Source organism: Apteryx mantelli, chromosome 6 (assembly GCF_036417845.1).
Source record: "Apteryx mantelli isolate bAptMan1 chromosome 6, bAptMan1.hap1, whole genome shotgun sequence".
In the NCBI taxonomy this organism is placed as follows: Eukaryota; Metazoa; Chordata; class Aves; order Apterygiformes; family Apterygidae; genus Apteryx; species Apteryx mantelli.
The window spans coordinates 18,893,177-18,906,840 of NC_089983.1; the positions used below are offsets into that span (position 1 = coordinate 18,893,177).

The 13,664-nt window shown below is 40.2% G+C and overlaps 1 protein-coding gene across 3 annotated transcripts in view; it reads right to left on the reverse strand.

The window, feature by feature from the left end:
* MYO1B (myosin IB) overlaps nucleotides 1–13,664 on the reverse strand; it is a 117,805-nt gene that overhangs the window by 79,747 nt on the left and 24,394 nt on the right. For all 3 annotated transcript variants that reach the window (XM_067298931.1, XM_067298929.1, XM_067298928.1), the window contains exon 3: nucleotides 7,072–7,187. In XM_067298931.1, the coding sequence (XP_067155032.1) occupies nucleotides 7,072–7,187 (116 nt within the window). The remainder of the gene's footprint in view (nucleotides 1–7,071; nucleotides 7,188–13,664) is intronic.

Here is a 13,664-nt window from a genome sequence, read left to right on the forward strand (position 1 = left end):
ACCACTGTTCATGTCAATAAGATTATAATACTCACCTCCAATAGCCTCCCAAACATTGATGGCAGCATTATGTGGTATCCAAACCCAGCTAAAATAACCCTGCTGAGATTCTAGGAGAGAGCCAAATTTATTGCTCCATGCAAGAAAAATCTTACTTTGCATCTTAAGTCCTGAAGCTCCCAGATCCTTTCAAAATTCTCTTTAGAGAATCAGTCTGTCACTTCAACAAGCCCACGTCACTGCCTTCCTCGTAACCCGCTTTCACAGAATCACAGAATCACAGAATCACTGAGGTTGGAAGGGACCTCTGGAGATCATCTAGTCCAACCCCCCTGCTCAAGCAGGGTCACCTAGAGCACATTGCACAGGATTGCATCCAGGCGCGTTTCCTCGCAAGGATTTGAGAGCTCTCCTATGGAGCGTAGAAGTCGGGAAGCAGTGCATCCCCCAGGTGGTGTGCCAGCAGCCTGCAATACAACAGGCTCTTTTTAGGCATGAAATCCTGCTGACTCCTGAAGCAAGTGTGATGCTTCACCCCCTTTCAAGCTATGTGCTTGAGGGATTTACATCTATGGATACACCACATCCAGTACTGCCTCATTACAAAGGTTGAAAGAATCATTCAGTCAGACCCCTTCCAAAAGAAAACTTCAATAACCTGTGTAGTTTGTTTAAAAACAAAAAACAAAAAACTTTTTTCAGTTTATTCCTAGCATGGGTTTAACAGTTAGGTACTGGCAGTCTCATTGCTATTTATGACTTTTGTCAGCCATAGATCTTCCTTCCCTCCTCAGTGGGGAATTTTGCCAACTAACCTCTGAGGTAATCTTGTTCCCTAGACTATAAATCTCCTCCGAAAGAGGTATTCTGCTGAGCCACGTGAACAAGCCCAAAGACTGAATGTTTGGGGAAGTCAGGAATTACCAGGAGCAGGAACAAAAGGTCTGTAAACAGGGGATACTGCAAGGTGAATCAAGCCATTCGTGGGGAAAAATAAACAAAAAAGCAAATGAAGATGTGGAAGGGATAAACTGAAAAGAAAATGAGAAAATAATCATACTGGGATAATAAAGGACACTAAACTATGTCATGGACTCTGACCCCACCATGCCCTTTTTTCACAAATAAAATTAACTAGGGAGTATCCTAAAACTCTGACACCTACAGGGAAAGCCTTAGTTTTACACATAGGCAATAACTATCCCTCACAGCCGAGACTCTATCATGCCCTTCAGACAAAAATATTTGCTTTAAATCAAGGAGGAGAAAGAGTTACTGTAATGCCAGTGTTTCTGAAGACATGTAATCCTGGAATACCAGCAAAAAATGCCAGAAGCAAAAATATAACTTCTATATTTATTGCTTACATTGGCTCAAAACAGTTCTGACTTGAAGAGGAAACAGCAAACTTTATGTATTATCAGTGTAATAATTGTGAGTATTGGTATGAGAATGATTTGTCCCAAGATTTATTAATGTGATGATCATTAAAATGGGGAACATTATTAACTTCCTCAACTTTGCATTGTAAGAGGCATCAGAGTTGATATCTTTGTGCTCATAGCCTATATAACAGCAGATTGATTTTAAGAAGTTGCACGCAAGAATTTAAATCTCCACTAATTTGAAAGCTTTTAATCTGAAACTATTGTCTCTTCAGAAATATTTGACTTCAAAAACTAATAACAACTAAATAAAATAAAAAGCAAAATTGCCTAAGTGAAAATCAATAGATTGGAAGATAAGTTACGTTTCTAACACATGCTGTCTAATAAAAACCTTCTGAAGATATTTTCCCGATGTCCCAGTTATTAACCTTAAATATCTCGGTGTACAGCTAAAAAATGCATGTTGATTCTGAACTTTTACTTGCTTGTAGTTTATCATTAGCAGAACAGTTGCCACCTTCTGTTTTGTCCCTCATCTTAAAATAATCTGCGATTCTTCTAACATGAGAAGTTAAGGTTGCAGAAGGTAACAGCAGGGAGCACAGGCCATGTGCCATGCTGCTCCCAGAGATGGAGAGCTGGTAATAGTCAGGAGCTAAGGTTAAGTATAGGAGATGCAAGAGAGCACATACTCTGCAATCCCTTAAAGCAAATCTGTTACTGGTAGGAAAGTGATACATCAAGATGGTTAAAAATGGTATGATAAACCATTTATTTCCTATTGCCTTTGCCTTAAAGATTTCCAGCATTTGTCATAACTCCATACTATGCATTTTTGGTGGAAGTCACTATATGGATTAGCAACAAAATATAAGACATCTTGGTTCTCTCTCGTGTCTAGGTTACCACAAGGTGAGCAAAACAGCTATTACATCCACAGAAAGAGCAGAACAGAAGGGTAAGGACTGCACACATCAAACACCAAATCGTCTGAACACTGAAATGTCATACTCTGCCCCATCAAGCCAGAGACAAGTATGATCCTGACTTGTAGATAATGACAACAACAACAAAGATTAATGGAACACTGAAAAACAATTAAAAAGCTCATTAAACTTCCTATTCCAACTATGCAAATAGCCACGGATTAAGGAAACAAGCATTCCACAAGGTCTAAAGAGTAATACTTTATTACAGGGTTTCACAACAACAGAAACATATATGGAGAGGAATAAACTATTAGAATAAAACCTTTTTGATCTAATTTTAACAGGTATAACTCTAAGCAAAATTATCTGATGAGAAACAGCTTCTCCTGGAAATTCTATTTGGCTGCTCATTCAAAACGGGTCTGCAGCTTTATTCCAGTTTTCAAAGAACACTAAAAAAATCCCACTCAAAACTGCAATTAAGTACCAACTAGCACCATTGAAAGTGTCATCACTCTTGTAGGCACTCTTGGGGACACAGAGCAAAGGACTAGGTGTTCATTCTGTCTTTACTGGGTTCTTCCACATTAGGGTTAAGAAAATACCAAATTTTCACTCCCATGATTATATGTTTCTTTCAATGACTGTATCTTAAGGGAGGGTTTCAAGAGGATGGGACCAGACTCTTTTCAGTGGTGCCCAGCAACAGGATGCGAAGCAACGGGCACAAACTGAAACACAGACACTTCCATCTGAACATGAGGAAAAACTTCTTCACCGTGAGGGTGACAGAGCACTGGAACAGGCTGCCCAGAAAGGTTGTGGAGTCTCCTTCTCTGGAGATATTCAAAACCTGCCTGGACGCAATCCTGTGCAACGTGCTCCAGGTGACTCTGCTTGAGCAGGGGGTTGGACTAGATGATCTCCTGAGGTCCCTTCCAACCTCAACCATTCTGCGATTCTGTGATTCTGTATATGGAAAAAAATCTCTAGGTATGGATTTCCTCCATGTCATTTTATACTTCTCTCTCTCTCTCTCTCTCTCCCCCCCCTTTTTCTTCTCTGTTTTCATTTTTTAACCAAGCCTGCTATTTTACTGGAACATTTAAAATTTTCAAGCACATCCGCCTTATACCAAACCATCATATCCAAACACATACCTCAAGCATATATAGAAGGTCATGTGAAACTACTGAAAAATAACTAAAACATGATTTAGAGCCCTCATTTCCCAGGAAACTCCTACACAGAGCCCTAGCTCTGGAAATGTCACTTAGCAGTCTGCTGCAGAAAGGCAGACACTTAAAACCTGAGATGCCCAAACTTGAAGGGTCTCTCTGAAACGACAAACCTTGGAGAATATGAGCTACCATGCAAACAGGTGGCAGCACATTTGTTTCTGACAGAAGTGTTTTTGTGCCACACAGACTGGTTTCTACAGGAATCTCATCAAATCTAAACCACTGCTAGAAATCTTGTGAAATTGCATTTTTCCAGCCAGCACTAGTAATAAAAATTAGATGGATTATTTGTCAGAAGGAGATGCTGAAATAACGAACACACTATACATCATTTTATTTATGAATACACTTTCTAGATTATATGCATTAGTTTCCTTATAAACGACCAAGGGTTTTGGTTTGCTCAGGATTACACAGTAGGAACCAGAAGTCTTTTCCCAAGGAGCACAATTAAATGGTGCAGTGGGTTTACACCCGGCCATTCTTCTGAAGAGGCCGTGGCTCAGCTGAGCTTTACACATCAAAGAAAAATAAGTACTGGTCTCAACAAGTCAACATGTTTTTTTTTCCCCACATCAGAAGAAATACCACAAATTGCAATCTGTCTCACAGCACCTCTTCATTACAGTTCCTGAGCTGCTAAAAAAGCCTGTGAGGTCTCTGCGGAAGAGTGTGGCAACCTCCCCAAATGTGCCTGAATCCTTCTTTAGCAGCAGTTTGCTCCTCTCCGACCAGGCAACCCTGGCACTGGGCTGCAAGCTCCAAGGCTGGGCCATGCCTGTCCCGCTGCAGACAAAGCTCTCGGTCTGCGCCCATCAGCATGGCAGGCAAGTGCCTAATAAATATCTTTCTGCTTAGCTGGGAACCAGTCTAGGCTTGGCTGCAACAGGAGTGTATCACCACCCTCTGAGCTCAGCTATTGCACCAGCATGAATCCTTAGGCTACCATTACAAGGCAAGATATACTAAAGGGAATGAAAAGTTGTTTAGGATATTAAGCGATGAGTTAAGGCAACATAGGTAAAACTTACTTCTAGTAACTACAATATTTTAGAAGTATCTGTTCAAGATGGTCAGAAGTTTTCCTCTTTTGAGAAGAGACAAAAGTGACTCTCTTGATTCTATAGTTCTCATTAGCCTCTAAGGACTGGCAAGGAGAATTTCATTGCCGAGCCATGTCCCGAATAGTCAACAACCAGGTAAGATCTTTCCATATTTCTACAGTTTGAAAAGAAAATACTTTATCTGTAAAAGAAACTGTAATAAAGATTATTTCCTAGGCCTGTATTTTTAAGGCTATTTTGTCTATTTAACAGGTGTTAGAAGATGTAACTTTTTGTAGGAGCAATACCAAATAAGGAAAATCTGTTGACAGATCATATCTGTCCAAGACACATTAGCCTTACTTTTCACTGGTTGGCGCTCTATCCAAACTTGCAAGGAAAATCATATTACCATTACACAGTCAATATTTCCTCACATAAGTTGAATATTCAACATTCTCTCACTTCAACCTACCACTCAAAGTGGATTTTGAGTGTTTAGATTCCAGAAATTGTTGTTCTGAGATGGCAGCCTGACCATAATGACATAATGAATGTCATTAGCAATGAATGACATTCATGAAATGTTTTTCTACTGAGTTAAGATTCTTATTCTTTTCCTGAGTCTCTTTATCCAGACGTCTGATATCTGCCCTTACTGCCTTGAAGATAATTTCCCTCTTGATATTGAAAGGCAAGCATTTCTCTAATCAAAGTAGAATGTATATTTGGTTGGATTAGGCACTGAACAAATAAATATGTATAACAATGACTGTTGACCATTTTTATTCTGGAAAACCACCCCTCCTAAGAAAAATGGATAGTCACAGGGATCAATATATTACTCTATTCTAAATGGAATCAAGTATGTATATAATACTGACTTTCAGAACACTAAACAAACTGTTACCCCCGATTTTATTTTTAAAATCTTCTATCATATTACAGTTTTATGCAGCTGAACAAAGTTAGCAGAGCAGAAAGTTCTTTTAGCAAGCAATTGTGCTAATTTAGCAAGCAATTGTGCTTGCTAAACAAAATTCTGAAGAAAGAAAACCTGAACATAGTCAGAGTTCAGATCCCAGGAAGCTAAGAACTACAAGAAGCTTATTTGATCTCATTAATTGGTTGTTTGCGTTACAAGCAATATATTTGCAAAAGTTATAGATGAAGGACGAAAGCAAAAAAATTAATCAGTACAAGATAACTTCCAAAACAATTTGAACACATCTCTTCTTCTTAATCTAACAGCTAACACTAAAGGAAGATGCCTAAATGCATACCCGTGTTTAGACACTTATCTGATCACTAGTTACTCAAGACAGTCTCCTGAATATGTAAATGCAAAGTCAAGTGATAATCTCACAGTATGCTGGGAACACTTACCTACCCCAGCATCATGTAGAAAAGAGAAACAGCTAGCTTCAATCTCAGGAATACAGTGCCTAATAAGATGAAATGATGACTGCAAAATGAGGTATCTTGTCTTCAAGACCCTTATTTTCAGCCATACCAGACCTGTGATCAAGTTCTTGTCCTATTAGGCACAGAGCTTTACCATGTTCAGTTAATGCAATACTGAGCATCAATAACTCTGACTAGGCCCACATGATATAGGCTATATCAGTTCTTTGCAGCCACATTCCAGCACAGTAAAGTGATTAAACACAGGCAAGGCCTTTGACTTATTTGCAATATGCACTCTGTACAGGAATTATAAAAGGCAGATGAAAGAGAGAATATGATATTATACTACTTTCTAGACTTTCCATTCCTAAATTTAGTCTTGGAATTTACATCATATACAAGTTATATTTTGTAATATGATATTATATGTCTGTATATATACAATATATTTTATCCTTAAAATTTGTGCGTGCTCTCGGTCTCTCGCTCTCTATATACACACACACACACATATATATGGATGGCACTCTGGTTGCCCTCTTATAATTGGTTCACTTCTGCCTAGCACAGAACAGAGGAGATGACGCTCTTATTTTTCTGCTCATACCATCCAGACATATCCAATTATGTTCGGCATTCATCATAAGGGGTTTATTTTTTTGTATTGTTTAAAGAGAAATAAAGAGCTTCAAATATCAAAAGTAATACCATACTACTCAAACACATTTAACATTTAGATGTTTCACAAGGCAATCTGGACTCTGAAAGAAGTAGGTTTCCTTGAAAAAAACTACCTACTTTTCAAAGATGTAACAGAGGCTATCACTAACAGTTATAGGGAAATGTTCTGAAATGCACATACCAGGATCTAAATACATGACACGGAAGGAGTCACTTATCTTGACTTTTCCTTAAAATAAGAATCAGTTAATATGAATTCATTTCAAAGGGGGTGATTTTTGTTTTGTTTGTTTTAATCAACATAGGCTTTTTGATGAGAAAGACAGCTGGTACCATCTGTTTCAAAACAGAAGGGAAACTAAAGCTTCTTCAGTGTACTTACATGTGAGGACTGAGCTCATAAAAGTTTCGGTTTCTGTATTCTTCAACTTTCTCTGGAGAATAAATGGGTAGAGGTCTGTAGGGGTTTATTGATATCACCACACTGCCAATGTACGTCTGTAGAAGAAAAACAATGCAAAACAAAGCATTTTATTGAGGGCTTTCCTTTTAAAATACTTTTGCTACTTATATACAATTCTCCCCTTTAGTACTTATAAAAAGAAACACTTGTAACAGAGAATAAATATGTACATATACCCTAAAACACCTTTTGGATTTCTCTCTGTGAATACTGGCAGAATCTAAGTAACTACTTCTACATAACAGAATGCCTGTTACAAACTTTTAAAGTGATAAGAAAGCCCAATGATACACTTATTTCTGTGCCTAATTCAGTTGGGGAGGGAGAAGAAAAGGACACAGATGTTCACAAAGAACTGACTCCATCTGTGCGGCAAATGTCGTAAGAGCTCAGCTGCAGTCCTCACGTGCTCATACAAACTGCGCAAAGGCAAGGCTGGAGCTTGCTGTACTCCCTCCTCCAAGCTTCACATCATCTCTTCAAAGCCTCAAACAGAAGAGCTTCGTAGGAAAGAAACCTAAAGGCTAACAGCCTCTGACAGGTTTCTGTCACCTGGGAGATTTAAAGTCAGGGTACAAGTCAGCGGGAGGTCTGCTGTGGTTCCTCGGCAGACACGAAGCGCAATTTTTATTTCCAGATTCTAAACTTACTTGCTGTTTTCCTTGGAAAACGGCAAGAGTAATGGTTCAGTTTTGCTCTGTTAAGTTCCATTCACTACCAAACTGTGAACAGAGAATGATCTTGTACATCACGATTATCCTGTTGGCAGAAGTTCAGGCTCGAGGATGGGCAGCAGTCTCGTTTTGCCATTAACTGCCTTGGTCGCCCACGAACCGCACAGCTCTCCGTACCCCCTTGCTTCGGCTGCAAGGTCCGCATTCCCCTCTGCCCACGTGGCAAGAAACACCATAGGCACATCCCACCCTGCCCGCAGATACTGTTCAAACGTGAATTAAAACCCAAGTATTTGGCATCTCTTTCCACAACCATGAAATAAATAAAAACACACAGTGAAGCATGGCTTTCCAGTAACGGGGGGAGTCCATGGGAGGTGCAATGGCTGCACACAGAAGCCACAGGTTCCTGTTATTTGGATTACTAGTAATTACAGAAGAAAAACAATGATTTCTACAGAGAAAATATTGGTAGAGATTTTCATTAAAAGCAAGAAGTCAAAGACTTCTGACCAAGTATTCCAGAAAAAGCCAGCAACTTTGGGTGATCAACCTTAAAAGACACCTGCACACAACACGTAACTCGCAGCAAGAGCTAGTCACGCAGCCTTAGAAAACCAGCTTACCACCATACACAGGCCACCATAATCACTAACTAGCCTTTTACATCTTCCCAGTAACACCTTAGTACCTCACAATCACCAGCTGGATTTATCCCACAATTTTGTGCTACAGGCAAGTCCTACAATATGCATTTTCTAAATGAGAACAGAGGCACAAGGAGCCCGTGTTACTCACCCAGGGGCTCAGCAGAGCATGGAATTACACCCTTCCCTATCTAACTTTCACATCTTAAGCAATTTTCTGCTAAATGCTAAACAAATCCAATCCTAAGCAGAAAGCAAAGAAAGCAAGTTTTCTCATCTTCCACAACGTGCATGCACATAGGCAAGCTGTGAACTCACACAGCAATTTGTTTGACTTAAAACAGAGCTGAACATACTAGACTGCACTGATAAAACAAGTATTATGAGGCTTCCAGAGACCCTCGTAGTTCAACAGTGCAACGCTTACAACCTGCAGGATGAAACAGAAGCAGCCACCGCTGACAGCTCATCCTACAACTACTGCTGTGATGAAACCTAATACTTTGCTAATTAGGCTCAAGACTCCCCATTTCTAAACAAACACATACCTTCTCTTATGCTTTGGCACTGGTCAGAAATTTTCTGCAGAATACTTCCCCTCCCAAATCACAGCCTAGAACAGATCAAATACCTTGGAAACTAGCTGTTTTTGCCAGTGCCTGTAGAGAGGGCTGAGAGGGGAACAGGCCTGAAGTTGCCTCCCCTCTTGGCAAGCAGACTCCAGCTCCGAGAGGGACAATTCCCATCTGTCCAGCACCCAGCGCAGGAGGGAAGCACCCCGAGGCGTGCAGCAACAGACTGTCAGGGCAATCTCAGAAAAGGATTTTTGAATTTGAAGCCCGTCCTTGCAAAACAATTAAGATTTTTGTTTCTTTCAAACACACACTGCAGTGTGTGTCTACATATATTAAAAAAAAAAAAAAAGTTCTAGTTTTGTGGTCATCCTCCCTACAAGGAGGAAAGTGTTTTCTGTCCATGTCTAATCTATTTGGCTGAACTATAAGAAAAGACAAAAATGAGCTCTCTAACAGTGTTTACTTTGCTCTCTCAACACATACAGCTTCGGAAAGTTAATGAATTCATGGTAAGAACAACAGATATCCAAGAGTAAGAAGCTTTCTAGTCTTTACAGGCAGAAGGACACCCCAGTTAGGGAACTTTCTTGACAAAACATTAATATGTTAACTAGCTTTCTCACAAACCTTAAGAATTTGTGAATACAGTCCGTTGTAAAATCAGTGCTGAAAAGTATCAGCAGAAGACAGACATAGGCCAGATCTTGAAGATTAAATTCCGAAACAGGAGTCCCAGGAAACTGCAGACCTACCCTTTTCAGATATTCTGCTACCAAGATAGCATCCAATTCAACTGCCGAGTTCCTTGAAGCATCCTGAGATGCCAAGGTTAAAAAAAGGTGGGTAAAAGAGTGAAGATTGTGATTTTTAATTTTGGAAACAGACATTCAAATGAGATTTATTTAGAAACATCTCTTCATAGTTAAGTATTGCTCAGGCAATGTATTTTGGGAGTTCAAGTCAGCTGTTTAATGTCAGACATGTACAAATTCGGATCATTTCTTAAAATACCAATATTTCAAAAGGTCAAATGACTATATAGAAACAAAGACATACACATGTCCATTTTAAACACCAAAGCATGCCAAAACATTGGGTTTTGATGCCAAGAAGCTTACATGAACCAACACATTACCCATTTTTCTCTTACATGAATGCCAAATTACAAAACTGATCCCTAATAGATACTTGCTGGTGATGGTTGACGAGATTCCACATAACTGGGATAAACAGATCCAGAAAATAGCTTTCCCACATAACATCTGCCTTCCCACCAGAACTCTATTATAAACAAACAAAGTAAATGGCTTAAATCCTTGAGCAAGCAACAAGCACAGTCACATTCCAGCGCTGAAAGCAGGACACTTAGAGTAGTGGGAGACCGTACAGTAGCACCCCAGGGACTAAAGAGATCTTTCATTTTCCCAGTTTAAGGAAAAAAATGAAACCCCAGAGGAATGGCCTCATGATGATGAAAGCACAGAATGCAGTCAGGAGATCTTGATTTCTTTCTTGGCTTTGCCATGGTCTTTTTATGCGAGTTTGGACAAGATTTGCTACCATCTCAAGTTTTTCTAACTAGAGACTTTGGATAATATTCCTTCCTCTATATTTTTACTTTACTGCAATAGCTCACAAAGGCAAACTCTGCCTTCCTTGTGTATTTGTCCAGAATCCAAAACAACAGGACTCTAACTTGTAGCTTATCAGTGAACCAGTCATGCAGAATGGCGACATTGTAATGCATAAACTTTTCATCTGTGGAAAACAGCATTCAAATTTCTATTAGGTCAAATGCAATACCTTCTGCATTTGCCACCAATAAGCTCCAGGCAACTCGCTTTTGTTAAATAAAGAGTTTAAGACCTTGACTAGGAAGAAAATTCTGAATCACAAATCAACTGGAGAAGTTACATACGGAGGTCATCTGTGTCACCTTGCTCTGACTACTGCTGGAGATAAAATTTCTAACATACCTTTACCTACAACTTCTAAGACATCTTTGTGCCTAATTTTTTTCCCCTAGGATTGAAAGCAGATGCAGCAGCTTGGGGCAAGCTGTTACTGTTAGCAGTGTCAGCTGAGAGGCAGCAAAAACCCTGGCAGAGCCCAGTGAAAGCCCAGGAGCACCTGTGCAGCCGGGAAGCACACAAGCTGAGTGCAAACCTACTCACCAGGAAGAGGAAATAGAGGCCAACTCTAGAAGGGGAGCTTTTAGAAGACCCCTAATAAAGCTCATGGGAGAATGTGTCACATATGGGAAAGCAGCATAGTAATAAAGCTATTTTTTCCCCTGGCAAAGTTAGCCTTACAATACCCTGAGGGCCCAGAAGAGAGGCGACTGCAGCTGCAGGAGCCAGGGAACGTTATCAGCAACAGTTACGGCTGCAGAACAGGCACTGTAGAGCTGGGGCTATCATCACAGCACGCTTTGTATCTTTAAAAGCTTTTCTGGATCTGCAGCCTCCTCTGCAAAGCAACTTTCTGTACAGTTTAAAACCATTCTAAAGCATTAAGCAGTTACACAAATTTGCTGCACCCCTCCTGGAAGCGCGCTGCACGTCACACGTGGCAGCTCTGCCATGAACAAGCCCCTGCCTCTCACCCGCAGCAACCTGTGACATTGCAAAATCGCTGCTGCACACACGTCAGTGCCTGCTGGAAAACGCACAAGTGCTACGGTACCCTGTGACTGTGCTAGGAGAAGTGTGCAAAGCTGAGCACAACACGGTTGCTCTACTTTATTATTATTTTAAACACTGTAGCACACAAACACAAAGAAATGCTGGTAAAATAAGATTGCTAATGTGGATACTGAAGTCTCCCATTTATGCAGACCAATTCTAATAGCTCAGATCCCTGTAAAGCACATTTCTTTAGTACTGATCAGGCTCAAATGTACTGGGTCCCTTTGATTCTGAACAGTTTCAGATCACTCCACTAAAACAATTCATTGAAACTGGAGACATTAAAGTAAGATCAAAGGAATATCTGACTAGATTTTATTGGAACAAATCCAGAACTAAGGCTCAGAGTGTATTTTTCCCTTAATGTGACATAGGCAAGAGTATATTTCTGACACTCCTTGTCATTTGTATTTGCCTTAACTACTGCAGTTCTTGATCTTGCCAGCTCATCAGCACATATGCTGCTGCATGCACAGGAGGCCAAAGCCCAGGAGGTTGCAGGCACACAAGAAGCCTGTACTTACATGTTCTCAGTTTTATGAACTATCCCAAATTCAAACAGAACCTGTCAAGTTTAACGCTATAATGTTACTCCATAATGAAGTTTCTCATTTTAATAAATATTAGTAACTGAATCAATATCATATTAACACACCATTTTTTATTTGAAGAATCATGCAGAGTGCTCAAATTTGGTTCTCATTATTGCTGGTCACAATAAACAGATGCGCTCTGCTTCTGGTCCATTGTGTTTTCCAAGCCTGAAAGGCCTGCAGAGTTGCAAGATACTATGTGTAAAAAGTATGAAGAAAACATTAACAGTAACAAAACATCTTAGATCATTACTACTATTTCTGGGACTCTGCTTTATTGTATTACCGTGTATCGCAGTGTAGGCATTTTTATTGTTTGGTGGAGAGAGATGGGCAGGGTACTTGAAAAACACAAATAAACAACCAGGATTTCACCCTTTAATATTCCAGGGTTTGCCTGCACTGTCTCATGACAGCACCCACAAAATAAACCATCTGTGATCCCAGCCGTGCAGCTGCAGTTTGCGCTGAGCCAGTCCTAGGCTAATACTCCGCATGCTCCACAGGGCACGTTAGTTTGGGCTTCACATAGCACTAGTGCAGAAACAAGGCTACACAGCCTTCAGCAAGCTGAGAGCATGTGCTGAGCTTCCCCATACCATCTGCAAGAGGCTGCAAAGGCACAACCCCAGGATCTTAAAGAGCAGCAATTAGCGGAAAAAACAGGAACTAACAAAGTTTGATTTCCTTGAACAGGTGCTTCGGTGTGGATTTTCCTATCTCCAGTAAGGGCTGGGCCTGCACTGCACCACAAGGACCCTAATCCTGTTCGCAAAAGTAACTTCTGTGCTTTGACTCCTCTCACTAGCATTTCCCCACAAATAGAGCATCACTGCAAAGCTCCTGACCAGCTCTAAAGAGGCCACAATAATCAGTGAGATGCTACAGATAAGAAAGACTGTTTCCACCTCCCCTGCTGGAAGGCAAGCCAAAGCTAAAAATTTACTTTTCCAAAGTCTAGCCTGCAGTAAACTGAAAATACAAACCAGACCCTTGTACTTAGCCTTACCCTCTCGCTATATGGAGAAACCCCTTCACCTCTCCTACTCCTTGATACTGCTGAATATTTTTCACTGTAGTTTGGATGGAGTCCTTTCTAATTATGCTTGTACGAGTGAAGAAATACGATACTGGATATCTGAAGAAACAAAACTTATTCCCCATGATGATTAAAATGTTCTTGCTAAAGACCACCGTCCTTCTGCACATTGCATTTTAGCTCCAGAAACATACTGAGCAAAGTTGGTATGTTGTAGTAGGACAAACCCAACACCTGTAAGTTAGCATACTTGCTTAAGGCAGTTATTAACTATGACAGGCAGCCTTGTAAAACCTG